The sequence below is a fragment of the Ursus maritimus genome, unplaced genomic scaffold (genome assembly GCF_017311325.1).
Source record: "Ursus maritimus isolate PB19 unplaced genomic scaffold, ASM1731132v1 scaffold_11, whole genome shotgun sequence".
In the NCBI taxonomy this organism is placed as follows: Eukaryota; Metazoa; Chordata; class Mammalia; order Carnivora; family Ursidae; genus Ursus; species Ursus maritimus.
Window position 1 is genome coordinate 13,863,019 of NW_024423453.1, and position 18,250 is coordinate 13,881,268.

The 18,250-nt window shown below is 38.9% G+C and overlaps 1 protein-coding gene across 1 annotated transcript in view; it reads right to left on the reverse strand.

Annotated features, from left to right (window-relative positions):
• Positions 1-5,367: 5,367 nt before the first annotated feature.
• The window catches only part of LOC103661842 (rho GTPase-activating protein 20-like), a 30,771-nt gene continuing 17,888 nt past the window's right edge, over positions 5,368-18,250 (reverse strand). The window contains exons 8-14 of the mRNA XM_008689515.2: positions 15,409-15,597; positions 12,385-12,560; positions 10,860-11,021; positions 8,811-8,920; positions 8,092-8,281; positions 6,761-6,872; positions 5,368-5,711 (exon numbers count right to left, since the gene is read on the reverse strand). Coding sequence (XP_008687737.1) covers positions 5,581-5,711; positions 6,761-6,872; positions 8,092-8,281; positions 8,811-8,920; positions 10,860-11,021; positions 12,385-12,560; positions 15,409-15,597 — 1,070 coding nt within the window. The 3' untranslated portion in view covers positions 5,368-5,580. The remainder of the gene's footprint in view (positions 5,712-6,760; positions 6,873-8,091; positions 8,282-8,810; positions 8,921-10,859; positions 11,022-12,384; positions 12,561-15,408; positions 15,598-18,250) is intronic.

The following is an 18,250-nucleotide window of genomic DNA, read 5'->3' on the forward strand; positions in this document are numbered from 1 at the left end:
ATCTCCTCAGGTAAATACCCAATCTTATTGCTTGCAAGTTCGACCTTCCACAAAACACTAGAACACTAGGTAAGCCAAGTTCTTTGCCATTTCATAACAAGGATATCCTTTCTTACACTTGCCAACAGCGTGTTCCTCATTTGCATCTGAGATCTCACCAGAAAGATGTTCAACATCCATATTTCTAACATTCTGTTTCTGATCAGTTCTATATTGTCTAAGAAGATAGAGTCTACCACTGAAGCTCTTGCTTTAATTTCTGAACACTTACCAGAATCACCTTCAACATCTGTGATTTCTACCAATAGTCCCTTCACAGCAATGTGGACTTTTCCCAGCATGCCCGTCAAAATTCCTCCAGCCTCTACCCCTTACCCAGTTCTAAAGCTGCTTTGACATTTTTAGGTATTTGTCGCAGCAGTACCCTACTTCTTGGTACCAAAATCAGAAAGTGAATGAAGTAATCTTTATTTTTTTTTAAGATTATTTATTTATTTATTTGAGAGAGCGAGCCCACAAGCGAGAGAGAGGAGGGAGGGTCAGAGGGAGAGAAAGAATCTCAAGCAGACTCCCTGCTGAGCCCACTCCAGGCTACATCTCAGGATCTTGAGATCATGACCTGAGCCAAAATCAAGACTTTTAGGCTCAGCGCCCTGAGCCACCCAGGGGCCCTTGAAATGATTTTTATTGAAAAAATATAAAATTGTATGAATAGGAAAAAGATCTGATTAGTAATCCTAGAAAACGTATAGGCATGAAAAAAGAAAAAAAGACATGAAACTAAGAGAATAAACTCTAGAATGACCAAAGTTAAAGAATTAATAAACCGGAAGAAAGAGCTGCGAATTTTACCCAGGATGCAGTATAAAGAGAAAAACTGGAAGAGTTGTTTATACGGAGTGTTCTTTGAGAATCATTGTTTCATAAAATTTTAGCAGATTCTGGTAAAAGATAGTAGAGGAATATTGGAGCAAAGTAGTCAAAGACATAATAGCTGAGAAATTTTAATATATATAAGTAAAACTAATAGAGAAAATCCTAAACTTTATCAATCCAACAAAAATTAGGAAAGGAAGAAAAAAGAAACCAGGAGAAATCTCTGATGAAATAAAAATATAAAATAAGGTAGTCAGTGTAACTCAAAGTGCATTATAATGGTAATAAATGTAAATAGATTAAATCACTCTATTAAAAATCAGAAATTATCAGCGTGGATATAAAAAAATCAGTTTATGCTGCTTATAAGACAAACTGCTATACACACAAACACACACACCCTTAAACAGAAAATACAAAAAGGAAAAAAATAAGAAATATACTAAACATATATGAACCAAAAAAGAGCTGGTTCAACAATATCTGTCAAAATAGAATATGAAGTCGAGCATTAATGTGAGAGTAAAGCAAATAAGCCATACTTCATGAAAAGGCTATAGAAATTATAAATTTGTATGTACCTAACAATATAGACTTAAACTAAAACACCAAAAGCCAACAACTACAAAAACTCAGAATTACAAAATGAAATTGAAAAGCTCATATAAGCATAATGGCAAAATTTCACACCTCTCTCAGAAACTACATATTTGGAGAATATATAGAGAATTTGGGTAACACATATGCCATAATTGCGAATTTACATGTCCCAGCGCTCAACAGAGGACACACATTCTCCTAGAGTATGCATGCAACACGTTAGATATTTATAGCATTAACTGTATACTCTGTCACAAAGAGCCATAGTTATTCAAACCCTGTTATCTGATTACTATGCAACTTAATTAGATATTAACTACCACAACTAGTAACGGAGATCCTACAGGTTAGAAAATCTGAAAAAAACAAAAGCTTAAACAATGAATAGGTTAAAAAATACTTCAGAAGGAAAATCATATACTGTAATGGTTTTATCAACAAACTAAATGCAAAAAATGTGTAGTTTATTTATTCATTTAACAATGTTTTGTACATTTATATATACAAATCGTGTGTGTGTGTATGCATGGGTATGTTGTGGAAATTTATGTATAAAGTTACCTATAACATTTTCTTAAGTGTGAAGCATGTGGTTAAATATTAGCATCTTTAAATCTTTCAAGAAATTAAATTAATATATGTGTGCTTGGACTTTCTTTTTTTCCCCTTTCCTTAATCCCATTCTTCCTTTCCACAGAGGTAATCATCCTGAAGACGGTATTGTTTTGCTTTGTTTTTTCTTTTCCAACTAGCTTTATATTTTTACATTTTGGAAAAACTCCCATTCTTACAAAGCAGTTTCTCTTTTTCCATTTTAGGAAATTATAACTTTGACAATTTGGTTTTCTAGTTGTTTCTTTTATTTGAGAAAGAAATGATATCATTCTTTAAAAGATTAAGCCAACTAAATTAATACTGACATTTAGGCCCAGGACCATAAGGAAACCAGTTTTTTCTTAGCCCCAATTATGCTATGGGTAAGTAAAACAAAACAAAACTGAAAAATAGAGTCATCATCCACTATAAATCTTCAGAGTGTTTACTGGCCCATTCAGCTAGCAGGAAAAGAATTACAAAAAAAAAAAAGAAAAAAGAAAGAAAAAAGGAAGGCATTGTTCAGTGCTCTCTGAGAAAAGGTGGGCTCTTGTACCAATATATTTTCTGTTCACCAAATTCTTACATGTTGCTTTTGTGGAATAAAAGTTGAGTGGTAATTATCATGGTAATTAATCCCAACCATTCGTGAGAATTAGTTTTCTGATATTGTTAGCCTGTGAGTAGCTTTCTTTCTGGAATAAAATAAGAGAGTCATTCTAAGTACCTTTATTTTACTTTCACTAAGTGTGGATCGACTGATGATTACACACGTCTCAACTCCCAGGTATGGTAAAGGGCAATATCAGAACGTCTAATTGCCTTGCATTCATTCTAGATTAGGGAATTAAGTCCTTTTACAGTTTATCAGAGTTCCCAGGATCTTTTCCTCAAAATTAAGAAATAAATTGTTCTCAAGGAGGTATTATGCTTGAGTCTCCCGAGGGAACTACTAACATTTATTAACTATTTTCTTATGTCAGGAATCTCTTCTATGAGTTGCCATTGACAAATTAGATCAATTTCAGCTTTTCTTTACCTCCTTGTATTTCTATCTCCTCTTCTTTTCAATTTTTTAAAAATATCTTTCTTAGCTTAAAAACTCACAGATGCATTGCCCAGCCATGCTTTTTTTCACCTTTTATTCTGGATTGTTGATATTTAAAAGAAATTTCACATAAACATGCAGTTATTCCCAAATGCATTGCACCGATATCACATTTTTTGCATAATGAATGGAAATAGTATATCCCAGAACTTGTGAAAAAGGCTGTGAAGTCCTATCTAAAATAATTAGTCAAACTGATGTCGTACTGCCACCCACTGAAATTTCCTACGTGTTGTGTTCTACCTCTTCGGTTTTAAGACTCGCGGTTGCTACCAGTCTATAGCAAATCTCTACACTCTTTGAAAATTGATCATATTCATTTATACACTTTTTTGAGTAGACAGGTAGCCAGGCAGTAAAAGTAATGTAAAACTAACACAAGATACGGTTGCTTACCACAGGAATTTGGATTTGCTGGATAATGTATGCACACACCGGCGCAATTCCTAATGGTGCAAAGCAGCATATGAGCCAATGTCTAGTAGGGTCAAGTGCTCATGTGTTATAAAGAACAAATAATTTGAGATCAGGAAGGCTTTGTGAAGTTTCTGGGAGTGGGGAATCCAAATGGCTACCTAGTTAGTGTGTGGAAACAGAGAGACCAAGGAGAGGTGAGAATTATAGTTAGAAATGTGGGTGTGACTTATTCAGGGACCAGTGAAGTATCTGACCTCGCTAGAGCAGAGGATCTGCACTGGGAAGGAGTGAGGCAAAATCGATTACTCGAGCAGGTTGCATTGTGGAGGATCTTAAAAAGGACTTTTTTTTTCTGAAGAAATCCAAAGATCTATTGTAATCCATTGATGGCTTCTTAGCAGGTGAAATGGTATGTGAAATCAGTGGATGGTAAACTCTGTGACTTAAGAAGAAATAAATTCAGAGCAGTGTTTATTAATGTATGTTCCCGGGATCATTAATTAATGGGATTACTCCAAAAGGGTCAAGTAATGTCAAATAAATGTGGAAAAAACTGGGGCATTTGACTTCCAAAAGGAAAATACAGAATTTCCCAAACCTCTTTGACCAGGGAACCTTTTCTAGGAAAACTGCATGGATCATATGTTCTGTATGTATTGATACCAATCTCAGTCTATACATTGACATATAAAGAAATGTCCAGTTCTGTATTTGTAAATAGCTCACTTGATGTCTAGTTTGATTCTGTGTTCCCAGATTGGTAGAAATTCAGGATCTCCTAATTTCCCCCATGAGTGTGTCTGTGTTCTGGAGTCTTCTAGTGCCAGGAGTTAGGAGGCTGTGAAATGGTGAGGTGGCACTTATCTGGTGCCTTGTGTCATTGTCGTATCCTCGCATCTGCTGAGATGTCCTAACTGCTCGCTGGTCCTGGGGAATTGGTCAATACGACTCTTGCTGAGACAAGTCTTTCGAACCCAGTGGCTCTCTTTATTTGTTCCATACTATTCTGGGATTGATGCCATGAATCATTTTTGTTTCTTAGAAAACTAAATTTTTAAAATTCATGAGCAGCAAAGAGCTCCCTTTCTCTCATATTCTCCTACAGCTTCTATTCCCTGAGGATGTGATTTAGTTGTCTCTTAAGACAGCTTAAGACAGGGAGAAGGACAGAGGCAAGGAATACCTGAGGTAAAAAATCAGTTATTATTTCAAAGATACTTCCTACCACACTTGGAATGCCTTTTAGGAAATGCTGGTGTACAGAACTGAGGATTAAAAGCCAATGAATCAAAGGATATGTGTAGTAGTGGTGCTGCTTGAGTCTTGATTATCATGTGTGGTCTCAATAAATAATGAATGCCTCCTTGTCTTGTAAATCACTGTCTTTGGCATGGTCCTTCGCACAGTCCTCTCCCACATTAACTCTTGAAAAGCCTTTCTTGCTTCTGGGAACTCTTCCTCCACCATATGGAGGAGGACAGGCTACTTGTTGAAGACAGGGGGAGCAGCTGAGAGCCAGCACCAATAAACAGACTTGTAGGTTAGCTCCAGATGAGCTGCCAGCTGACTGCAGGTGCACAGGTGACCTCAGCTGAGACCAGAACTCTCAGATGAGCCTCCACTGAAGTGTTGAGATGAATCATAAACAAATAAAATGGTTGTCTAACCCACTGAGTTACGGAATGATTTTTATTGCATCAATATAAAAGAATACAATACAATACAAAAAAGACATAATATGATACGATAGGTATTGAAGACAGGAGATTTTTTTGTGGGAAAATTTCCTCAAAATGGATGTATGGGGTGAGGGAAAAGAAAAATTCAAATTCAAAATTCAAAAATTCTAAAGCCCCTTCCACTAGCTCCTTGGAAGGGGCTTATTTTTCATTCATTGGAAAAAGTTCTTTTTATTTCCTATCTTACAGGAAATAAAGAAAAAAGAAGTGTCAAGTGTCATTATGGAAGTTCTAGTCTTCAGTGACTTAGAAAACTGTAGACAGGTAGCTGGGTGGACCCATGCAGGTTGGGGTCTTGGTATCATTCTGCAGTTGTGCCTTTTTGTAAATCACAATCACTGTCACTGGCTTGGATTCAAGAGGTGGTTTTTCTGTCACTGAGGAAATGAAAAACAAACAGTTGTCATATATAAGCATATTCTCAGACTCGGCACTAGACTCATCTTAATTCCTGAAGACATGTATTTTCCTAAAGATTTCCTCAAAGCAATGAGGTAAATGTCATAAAACCAAGAAATGTCAAAAATACGGAGAGATTGATGACACGTGTCTCCAGGTTCTATGAATCTAAACTCTATGTTATAAAATGGACTGCTGCTAGTTAGCTGTGATTAGCTAGGCTCAAATGATACTAGCTCTAGTCTCAGGGAAACTTCTCCTAGTCCTGTTAATAGCTTTTTTAGAAATTTATTTTACATCCATCATCTTATTTAATCTTTACAGCAATTCTAAGATTTAGACATTATTTTTATCCACATTTAAGAGATGAATAAACTGATACTGAGCCAGACTAATTGGCCAAAGGTAATATAGCTGGTAAACGGGGGCACAGGAGTTTACACTCTGGAGAGGTTGTTTGACATCAAGTCAAGTCCTTTTTTCTCTGTTGCCAGTTCTTTTCAACCAGTTTCAAAGAGCACTGGAGTCCTGTGCTGCCTCAAGAGCCACTGAGAAAAAGAAGAGGGAGGGGAAATAAAAAAGCCCCTCACTCTGGTTTCAACCAGAGCACATCTAATATATATAACATATATAGTATGTTTATATATTTATATATTATAAATATCCTATGTTTATATATTTATATATTATAAATACATAATTATGTATTATATATATAGGAACCATTTAAAATTTTGTTAGAAAAAATTCCCAAACACCATATCGTACCATGATGACTCCTATTGCTGTTATGATCTACGCTAGAAACTTCTTGAAGTCAGAGACCCCATCTTATCCTTTCTTCGATCTCACAACAGTGTGAAACCTCCCTTGACCTGTGAGCCAGCCTTCGGAAGAAGGAGCAGATGGAAGTCATCGCCCTGGGGATGCCCTGAGGTCCAGAACAGCGCTGTCTAAGCATCTCCCATGAACCCTGGCAACCTTGCTGTCTGTTTCTCACTAAAGGCAATTAAATTATTCACGGTACCTGCAGCCTTCTCACTGTTATCACAACTCATTGAGTTCTCTCCCAAGAGGGAAGTGATGTCTTCTCCAAATATTCTGAGGCAATTTTCAATAAGAAATTGTACAAGAGAAACCTGTAACACAAAAAGACAAAAATGGGGTGTTCTTTTCATATGGCATAGTTATAAATCACACTTTGTATATAGACCTTGGATCTAACAAATATGTGAAAGACTTCTGAGAAAAATTCAGGGTTGATAAAAATACATAGAAATCAGAGTTCTCCAAGAAATAACTTTTTAGAAAGAGTGATACTTTCCAGTGTACTTTGGGTACAGATTTTAAAATACTGCTCATCAGTGGGCTAAAGTTATAATTTGTGGCCTAGCTTAATAACTAATATTTTGATATCAATGATTACATCTTTAAAACTAGGATAATTTTCAAAGTAATCTACCTTATTAAATTTTACTAATTTATTTTTTATTTTTAAATTTTGTTTCCAGTTCTATTGAGCTTAACTGACATATAACATCTTATTAAAATTTATGAAGTATAGACAAAAACTTATGAAATCCATTTCTTAAATGAAGTATTTTAAAATTGGGAAACAGATTTTTGTGGGTTTTTTTTGTGAGGGAAAACCCATGCAGCTGGAGAGAAAACATGTCTGTCTGTTTAACAGCAGGCCCTCCTCATGCATTGCTTTGCCTTGTGCTGGCTCTGTGTGAGTTTGGGGAGGAGCTGTCATCTTATTAGGCATGTTGTGGTTCCATTAGGATGTTCTGGAAACTTCTACTAGTTTCCATGTGACGTAGCAGAGGTGAAATAGTAGCCAAGTATTTTTCTAAATGAGCCACAACTTGCAGAGGAAGGCCAATGTGTTTGGAGCCATGAGTGCTCATACTGCCCAAGCCACCTAGGACGTGCCAGTAATGACCAGAGGAGCTGGGTGTTGTCGCCATTGTGTAATGAGGAAACCATGGCTTTGCCCCAGGTTACAAGTCCCTCGAGGATTAGGCTGAGAGTTGAACCTTGACTTGTGAAACTCCAAAGCCCAGGTTCTTTTCTGTCATATCACGTGACTCTTCTCTCTCTTTTGTTTAGTCAGTCTAGTGTTTAGTCTCCTGGATGGGGAAGAAGTGACTCAACTACTCTGAGTTTCCAGCTTAACGACCCCCCTTTCCAGACCCCACCAGAGCAGGATAAAGAACTCTGCCATTCCAGGGGAGCCTGCTGAAAATGTACACTTTACAAAGCTGATCCATCAGAGTTACTACAGCACATTTCCGGTTCAGAGTAGGGATTCTACCCCTCCCCCCGCCATGGGACAAAAATGAGAGCTCTCATTACCTTTCTTATGACGTTATCTTCCAATTCCAAGCTGCAGGAATTAGGTGGACAAAGAATGCTTGGGGCTATACACACTGATAAATTATAAGCTGTCATCTGATTGGATGAGGAATGTTGCTCAATGTTGTGTAACACTCCAAAAAGGTATCGCAAGAGAACAAAATTCGCTCTTGGCAGCTGGGCTAAAAGCCTAAGGTCAGAAAAATGCACTTTTAAGTAAGGCAAGTGATTCCACTTAGGAGGTTGGAAATACAGAGACAGGGAACAGGGTACGTCTTTGTAGGTCTGGTAGACAACCCACTGTAGCAGAGTTCCAGGCATGCATGTATACAAAAATGTTTCCGTGAGTTCAGTTCCTGAACCAGATGAAAACTTCTCTGGTGAGTTAAATGTTTGACAAACTTAAGGTCATACCACTGGCAGGTGATGTTCTAGCATTTCTCTGAGACCAGTGGATTTCGTCTACCAGTCTCATATATTCAGAAGGTGTAAAATGGCCAAGGATCCCACATTAGTAAGATCAGGAGAAGAACAATAATAGCCCTAAGGCATGCCTCTATTCTGAAGCTGGCCTCCATGGGTGTGAAGAATTGAAACTCTTTGGCATTGGCCATTATTTTAGTGGACAAAGCTGCAAAATGTAAGCCAATATTTTCCTAATAGTATGTTGGCTGTATTTTTGAGATGTAAGCGGAGTAGAGTAATTATTGCATCATTACCTCTGGGCCGCAATTATTTTCTCCTCCTCGTTCCCTTGATCAATAACACCAAGCCATTTGTCATAGAGATCAGATAAAAATATACTTCCTTGGATATTTCGAAGAAAATCCTTATGGAGATAAAGATATATATATATATATTATAGAAAATATATATTGGAAATATTACAGAGAAAATATTTAGTTAAAAAACTCAGTTCAGCCCCCACTTCCTTCACAGATATTCAAATGTGACCCACACGGAGCTCAGCTCTCACCCTCCATTGACTTGCACACGCAGAGGCAGGTGCTTGAATTTTCTCCAACTAAAACTTAGAAGCATAAAAGCAGAGCTTAGCCTGTGGTGGCAATGAAGATAAAGCTCCCTTCTATCATCTGCAACTTATTTTTTTGCAAACTACCACAAACTGACAGGGTCTAGCTATAGACCATCCTAAATCCTATTAGTTTCTTAGACAGAAATACACGTACGCATTTTGCTTGTTTTAGACTCAGTGCTAGCTCTTATTTCTAGCAAGAAAATGTCTGCAACAAAACACAAACAGGTGTGCGCTTGCACACATATTAGGAAAGAACTGGGTCTTCTGACTTGAGGTATGTGTGCTCCTTGGAAGAAAGCTACTCTCATAGTTGCTTCATTCTTCCTTTTCTTAACTGTATAAAAGTCGAGACTCTAATGGCAAACTCACTGTGGTCCTGAAGATATATTCATTTCTAGTTAAGGCCAATTCTCCAGCTAGTTTGACATGATATTATCAAGGCCAAGGTTGCAGAGTCTGATTCTCCACAGCAAGATCAGCCAACTTTAGGAAGAGAAAACTTTAGAACTGTCTAAGAACTATACCCACAAGTGGTTACCCTCTTCCTAGTCGGTCCTTATAACATGGAAATAGGAAAGAACCTACTAACTCTTGCTAGAAAATCAATTCCATGTGTGCACCTTACAGAGGGCGACATCTTGCCATTCGTATACCTACTTTATCATCATTCTTCCCCTGTCTCTTGATGCCTGTATGTATATTACTAGTGTATATTACTACGGCCCCAGTGTAGTAGTGGTTAACTAAGTCATTTCTGGACTTTGCTACTTACCATATCATCGAACATTAGTGGGGGACAAGGAAAAACCCAAGTGTGGCCGAGAGTCTAAGATTGTAGTCATTGCTACATTAACGTAGTTTTGTTCAGAGCTGTTAACAAGGGCTAAGGTGGATGGATGAAATTCTTTGTTGTATTTCTCTGTTTCTTTCTCTGTTCCCCTTTTAGAAGTGTAACTGGATACCTGTGATTTAGCTGTATCATTTCAAAATTAATCTATGTTTTATGTAAATCTATTGACTTTTCAGAATTCCAAATTAATTTTGTCTGTTGCATCTACTCCAAAAGTTAGATTTATAAGAAGAGGCGAATGGTAGGTGCTGGTTACCATGTAGTTATAACCTTGGATGGTGGGCTAGACGTAACAAATATTAACAAAAGGATGCCAAGGATGGTAAAGGTGAAAGGCACCAACGGTGAAGTCATTCCTACACAACTTATATAGTAAAAGGCATTAAGAAAGGGGAAGGAGTGATGGTTAAGAATGATTTGGTGGCCTCACTGAGCCTTTTTTGACTCATCATAAAGCAAATATTTGCTTACTATGGTAAACTTTAACTATTTTCAAATGTTTACTATGAATTTTCTTTCGGAAACTTTGCCTTCATTAGGAGGGTGGTGAGGATGTTTGCTTTGGTAAACATTGTGTATGTGTAAGTGTATATTTTGAAATTTATTATTATTACTAGTAGTCATATTGGTATTAGTATTTTGCATGGAGTCTTCAGGAGTGAAGGCGGGGAGGGTGGTGAAAACCAAATATTTCTAACATATGGGGCCTTTTAAAAAGTCCTTAAAGTAGCTTCCTTAAATTTTGATTTTGTGAAGTGTTTTTCAGTTTGTCAGGTTCTTAATGTATTGTGCCTATTACGGTACTTGGGCAGTCATGATGAAGTACACCAATCATAGCTTCAGTTACTCATGTGTGGATAATGCTAGAACTTTCCGTACCTTTAAGACGGATGCTACCACAAGAACAGATTCACTGTCCAAGTTCACTTTGTCCCCAGAATTTAGTTTCTCCTTTAGGACTCTGCATGATTTCATATTGGCTGATTTTCTGAAGATGCCTTCTGTGAGTGGCCCTTTTTGATTGATAAAGCAAAGCATATCCTGTAGGAAGAAAAGTAAAGTATGTGGCATTTCATATCCACAAGCCCAGAGCACAAGCTTGCCTCCTTTTTGAAGGAGCGAGGGAATGTGATGGTATGTTTTAGAGCGGGAAGGACTAAAGTCAATTTAGGGTTCTTTTTTTCAGTGTCTCTATGTATTTTCTACCCAAAAATCCATTTTACAGTCATACACTGAAACATTTTAAACACTTTTTAAAATCAGATTTCCCTTTTCACTGAATTTACACTTTTAAATCAAACTTCTCTGTTCCAAGGCCTTTGTGGAATCACTGTTTCCTACTTCACCATTCTTTTCTCATTATTCCCTTACATAGATGCTCTTCCCCAAGTATGGAAATCTTTTTGCTATACTCATTTCCCATTTGTTTATTTCTCTTTAAGTGGCTGTATATTCCATTCCTATTTCCTCTATTTCCTTCTCTCTTTTAAAATCAGGCTCAAAAACTCTCTTCTCCTTCTCTGATTACATTCCCTTCGCATGACTCTTTCATTGTCTTTTGCTCAATCTCCATGTCCTCTCCCTGCAGTGTAGAAAGATAGTAAGGGCTGCAGTCAGGTAATGCCGGGGATCTGAAATCTATTATGCTACTTATCTGTTGTGTGACCTGGGGCACATACATACTGTACTGAGGCTTTTCTAATTCATTTGTGAAGAGCAGAGGATACAATCCTAGCTACCCCCTAAATTTGCTGTGATGCAAGGACTGGGGTAGTAAGTAGCATGGAACTAACGTGATAGATTTCTTCATATCTCGCAGAACATTCCCTACATCTAGTACAGTGCTTGCAGAGATACCAGATACTCAATAAATGTCAACACTGACAATTCAGTACACCAGTTTGAGACAACACAGGCCAAACTCTGTGGCTTTCGTTTGACATATTCCATTAGGATTAACGGATTCATATTTGCCAGAGGACGTCTTTATGCTTGTGTGAGATGTTTCCAGTTGTTAGACTGACTAGACTCAGCTGAAGGAGACTCGAGACTAATGTGAGTTCAGGAAGGCAACGAAGGGAGAATGGGAAGCTGCGGTGGGTGCTCAGAGACTCATACACAGAGTCCATTTTGACTAATCTGAACAGGTCTACATGGGTCTCGGTGGAAATAAGAAACGAGTGGAATGGAGAAGAATGTCTTTTCCTGTTGTATTTGCCTCATGACTCCGCAGTACCTAAATCGGATTCTGTTCTTTGAAATAATAGTAACAAAGCTTCTCAGCCAAAGTCAGGGGCTGTCCAATGATTTCTCCATTTGGGGATAGATTTGGGTGAGAACACTTGGCCTCTCAGAGTTTCTCCTCCTCAGGAGGGCCGTAGAAGACCAAAATGAGAAGACTTACCAGAATTGCAGAGGGCAAGTTGTCCTTGTCACACACATCCGTGAGGGAAACTCCGAAGAGCTGTCCTGGCTTTGCAGAAGGTGGCGCTGTGCACTGGTCGGCCTGGCAAGGGCTGGCGCTCCGCCAAAAGGCCCAGTTTCTGAAAGAACGCCTTTTAACTGTACTCTGGCCTGAGTCTAAGGAAGAAGTGAGATTAGTAGTAGTAATTTAATTCACTTAACCTTATTCTCACCCTTGCCATTTTAGAGTATGTTCACTGCAATGGTTAGAAGAGGGCAACGGAGTCATTGGTTGTATAAAATTCTCTATGTTCTGAAATTGGCTAATAGCATCCTCATGGTGAATGTGTTCTTCCCCAGATCCTGCAAACTGAGGGTTAAGCCTGGAGACTTGATCAGACTCAGGGTCAGTACTTCCAGTGCCGTCTACCACGCGTCGACCTGTATCATGAGGTACTCAACTTGTAGTTGTTTGCTTCCTATGGGTAAGTGTGATCAGTGGATTCATCTGGTGTCAGATCCGATTTTAAAGGCTTAAAAGATTTGGTATTCAAATCAAGCTGAGTTTGGTGATCATCTGCTTTCACAGTGAGTCTCCTCCCAGCCTTAGATTGCCTCTTTGGCTTTCTGAGTGCTCAACTTCCTACCATCAAAAGGATCTGCCTTTCATGACACCATCTGCGTGACCCCACTTCTCAGCCAGCCTCTGGTGCCTGTGCCCTGGGCCGTGTCCGAGGGTGACTCTCTGCAGTCAGGGTCCTGGGAAGTAGTCATTACGTGCTGGCGATGTGGTAAGATTCCAGGTGGCTGTGTTTTCTTGTGATACCCCACTGAGCTACCCAGAGGCGATTTTTTTTTTTTTTGTAAAATATGTTTGATATTTACTGAAAAGAGCCTAATCCACAATGAACTGCATACGATTCCTCACACACACTCAAACATACATGTATGTACACACATACAAGTACAAGGCTTGAAAGAAAACATACAAAAAGAAAAACAATGAGGGATTATGAATGCATTTATCTACCCCCAATTTCCAGAGATGATTTAGAATTACCCAACACTCCCTATCAAAGAAATGCAGAAGAAGAGCTTTACAAAGAACAGGTGATTGGCAGTGAAAAGCTGAGTTCAGGTTTCTACGGCTCAGCCAGGAGTGTTTCCCTTGTAAGATACCTTAACATTTGCCTAAATAATCTGCTTAAATAGCTGAATTCTTTAAAAGTCCACAGAGGAGCCAAGGTATAGAAGCATAAACAGATGAGCAACATTTCACCAAACACCCCTAGCCAACTGTCCACTTGGCTTTTCTGGGATGTTGTGAGTGCGTCACCATGTCCACTCATGTGGGTGGCAACACTCATGGCGCCTGATCAGAGAGACCAGGATCTAAGAACCAGAAGCATCCTGGTTCTGCCACTTAGTTAGACAGATTACTCAAAAATTTTTAAGCTTCGGTTTGCTCAACTTTAACATAAATACTGCTGCCTACAGCTCATTGAACTAAACATAATGTGCTACTCGGCACACGGCATGGCTCATGGCAGCCTTGGTAAAAGTAATTTCCTAGCTCAGGGGGCCTAAGGCAGTCTAGACGTCTCTTCCCCCCAAAGCAGACATCACTCCCATTCTCTATTTGATCTTGCAACCTCTAGAAGGTAGGCGATCATGAAGGCTTGCCACCACTTTGCTTAACTAAGGCCCTTTCTTCCTACCCTGAAATTGATACCCCTGCCATTTTAAAGGGAGAGAAGGGAGACAGAAATACGTTCTTAAATCCAGGAGGAGATTCCTGCACGTCAAGATGTGTGCTTTTGCTTCAGATACATGTTAATATATGAGCTGAGTAGTTGTAAGCAACCTGGGTTCCCTACTCTTACCCTAGTTTTATTATTTCTAAAACTACCCAAATACATACCATTATTCAGCTTTAATAAGAAGAATGCTCTTCAGAATATTGCATCCCTTGATAGAAAGCTATGTATCTAGCTACTCTATGACTATATACAGAAAGCAAGCAGACATTGAGTCGTATACTTTCTCTCAAAGGTATTTTCAGGCTTCGCGGGATGTTTTGTAATGTACGTTATTTGGTGTTAGAGTTCATGGTGCCTCTGTGACTAATAAAAATGTATGCTATGGCCATGAAAAATGTGAATGATTAAACAAGCTATCTTTATAGAAACCTATCCTTTCTTAAACAGTCCTGGCAAGATTTGGGTTAATGTTTCCTAATGCTCGAATTAGGGTATGAATGTTGAAAAATTAAATTTTTGAAACTTTGTGCTCATAGAATAACAATCATAACAATAAAATACTTTCTATTTTGGGCCAAATATGAATACAGATTAATAACATTTTCATCAGAGAAAGAAATATTAGTGGGAAAATAATGGAACGTTAGGGGAAAAATAGCAAGGAGGACGATTAAAAAGCCCTGACCATAAACATTCTGTTTAGCTCCAGCCTTGACCTAGCTCTGAAGCAGACATGGAAAATAGGGGCAGAATTGAGAGTTGAATTCTACCTGGAACCCCAAGGCCACTTCAGGCTTAGCACAGAATAAATCCAATTCAGTTCCTTAACTCTTTACTCCACTGAGTTCTTCCATTCCAGGTGTGTCTAAGCCATGCAGTCATTTGATCCCATCCTGTGATGGCCTGAGATACTAGGCAAAACCCTGGAATGGGGAACACCTGTTTTCAGGCCACAAAAAGCTTGTGCTCTAATAAGACATAAAGATGTGTACACACATAATTCTATGTAGAAAGTGCTCTAGGGATACAGAGGAAGGAGTAATGGTCTACCTAGAAGAAAACAAACAACCTTCCTAGAGAGTGAGTTGGGTTTTGATTTCAGACCTTTGGGTTTCTCTAAGCTTGATTCTGTGTAGTTTTTGGGTTCTTGCCTATATTGTTCCTCCCCAACCCCCACAGAGAGAGTAAGCTCCGTGACATGAATTTGTGGTCCAGGGTGGAGACATGAGCCAAGAGAAGGCACCTGAAGAAAGGGAAGAGCTCACCTCTCCCTTGCTGGTTCTGGGTCAGGTGTCTGGGCTTCAGGATGAACTGGCCTTGCATCTCTGCGATGTCCTGCTCCAGAAGGGGGGACTCCTGGAGGGTGGAAGGAGAGATGGAGTCCTCCGGTGTCTGTGGCAGCAGTGTAGTAGATGGAAGATGGCTCATTTTAATTCCATAGGGATGTTCGTGTCCTATATGGAAAAAAATAGATTTAGGCTGTCGGTGACGGCTGTCCTCAAACCCACCTTACCGTGGGTGCATGCATCACACTGGCGTATGCTGCTCTTCTCCTGGGGCTTCTGGATAAAAGAGGCTGTGCCTCCTGGGCGCGCATCATATGCATTCTCGTTGGGGACACCCTGCAAAAAGCAGGTGCCCAAGGAAAAGCTATTTTAAAAAGAAGAAACTTAAAGCATGTTACTTTGCTTGGAATACATAGATTCATCAGCGCCCTGCACAACACTGACTTTTGCTGTGTTTCCATCTGAGAATATTTAAGGCCTTCTAGTTTCTGCCTTGACACTAATGAGATCTATACATCTTGGCAAATTACTTGACCCCTCTGAGCCTTACATTCATCCTTTGAAATGCTTGCCCTCACACAAAGTTATAAGAATCGGAGTAAATATATTAATAAACATTGGGGGTTAATATTTTTTAAATAATTGGAATATATATTGAGAATTGCTATTCTCTCTCACATAATGTCAGTTGAACAGATTTTTTTCTTTTTTTTATTTCCTTTTGTCAATTCTAGAGCCGGAGCTACTCAAGGGCAGTAGAATGGGTCGCCTTTATGCTTCCCTCCCACTGCTGCCCTTCCTCCAAGGGTGTCCTGCCAGGCGACCATCCGAGGGAAGGCCGCGCGGTGTTGGGAACCCAGAAGCAAAGTACAAGATGGTGTTGGCACAGTGGAAAACCGCACCCGGAGTCATCGAGAGTTACCTGCCAAGTGACTTGTTTTGCTCTTGTATGCTTTAAATTGTTTCCTCTCTGTAGAAGTCTCAAAGACCCTGTGCTATGATATGGATTTCATTTTTTAAGAATACACTGAAATTCTCTTTCTGTCATTTCTGATTTATTACCGAATGTGACTTGGGGAGCTTCTGCTCTTTTCATCTGTCCTAGATGCAGTGTCGGTGCTCTGTTCACAAGAATCACAGTCACTTCCCTCTTTTAAGGAAAAAGCAGCTTCTCCGACAGCGGCCCAGCCAAATCACCAAGATAACCAGGAGATAAACATGCATTTTGAGTGTGCTAATGGATCATCATGAACGACGGGCCCTCCGCCGGATTCCTTGGAGCTGCCTTGGTGTGCGAAGCTGCTCAAAGTCTACGAAATTAGCACCTCCGTTGTTCTACCTACGTTAGTGCATTTTATTAAAATAACTATATTTAAGTACTTAACTTGTTTCCGTTTTATTGCTGACCGACTTTTACAAAGATGTCAACATTAATACAAAACATGAAATGGTGGGGGGGGATTTTGTCCACGGCTGTGCGCTTGGTGACTCTCTCTAGTCTAAGACTGGGAATATACATTTCATAGAAAGAAACTGGTTGTTTAGCTTTCCAGATCTTTTGAAAATATTCTTTAGATAACTTGAGAAAGAGTCACAGCCTCACAGGATTATTTTCTTTTTTAGATTTTATTTATTTATTTGTCAGAGAGAGAGAGTGAACACAAGCAGGGGGAGCAGCAGGCCAAGGGAGAAGCAGGCTCCCCACTGAGCAAGAGCCTGACACGGGACTCCATCCCAGGACCCTGGGATCATGGCCTGAGCCAAAGGCAGACTCTTTTTTTTTTTTTTTTTGCTGTAAAACTCTTTTTTTGTTGTTTTATTTTAAAACTCTTGATCCCAGGTTTGAGAAATTGGCTTTGTAATTCCAAGTCTTCAAATAAATTTTCCCTTGTACATAGATGGGTTTCTTTGCCAATCTGCATATAAAAGATTCCTATGCAAGCAAGTACTGATTCTTACCTAAGCATAGCACCAAGATGGAGAGGTACTCATAATTCTCAGTAGGACTGTATACCCCTGTCTCTCTGTCTGTCCACATCCATATACATGTGGCATACAACCATATAAAATATGTCTATAGGATAAAAACAACTGATTCTCATATAAGGCTTTTAAAATCAAATGTAAATTATAAGCATGAAGTCTGTAAAATGCATGTTATATTTATAGTCAGATACCGTCACGTCTAACAATAAAAAATCAGTGAATTTTGTATTTCCAGAGGTATTTCTGATGTTATATTTATATCCCCACAATATCATTTGCCCAGTTTCAGAATACAATATTGTACTGTTAATAATGCCTTAATTTCTAATTGAAAAAGACTTTATATTTTTCTATTCTAACCACTTACAAATCAATTTAAAAGTCGTATGTTTGTTTTAAAATTCACCTATAATTTTTTATATTAAAAACAAAATAGCGGGGTGCCTGGGTTGCTCAGATGGTTGAGTGTCTTCAGCTCAGGTCATGATCTCCAGGTCCTGGGCTCGCATCCTGCTCAGCGGGGAGTCTGCTTCTCCCTCTCCCCCCTACCCCCAACTCATGCTCTCTTTCCCTCCCAAATGAATAAATAAAATCTTTAAAAAACAAAACAAAATAGCGACCTCATTGAATTTGGTTTGAAGAATGTTTGTATGTGAAGGAAAACAGAATACACTGGAAAATATTTTCTTCTCTCTGCAAAGGCAGACTCTTAACTCACTGAGCTACCCAGGTGTCCCGCCTCACAGGATTATTAAAAAGATAAAAAAATTGAATGTAAGAGGGAATGCTCTAAGATTTCTAGCAGAAATCACTGTGTCACCATTACCACACATTA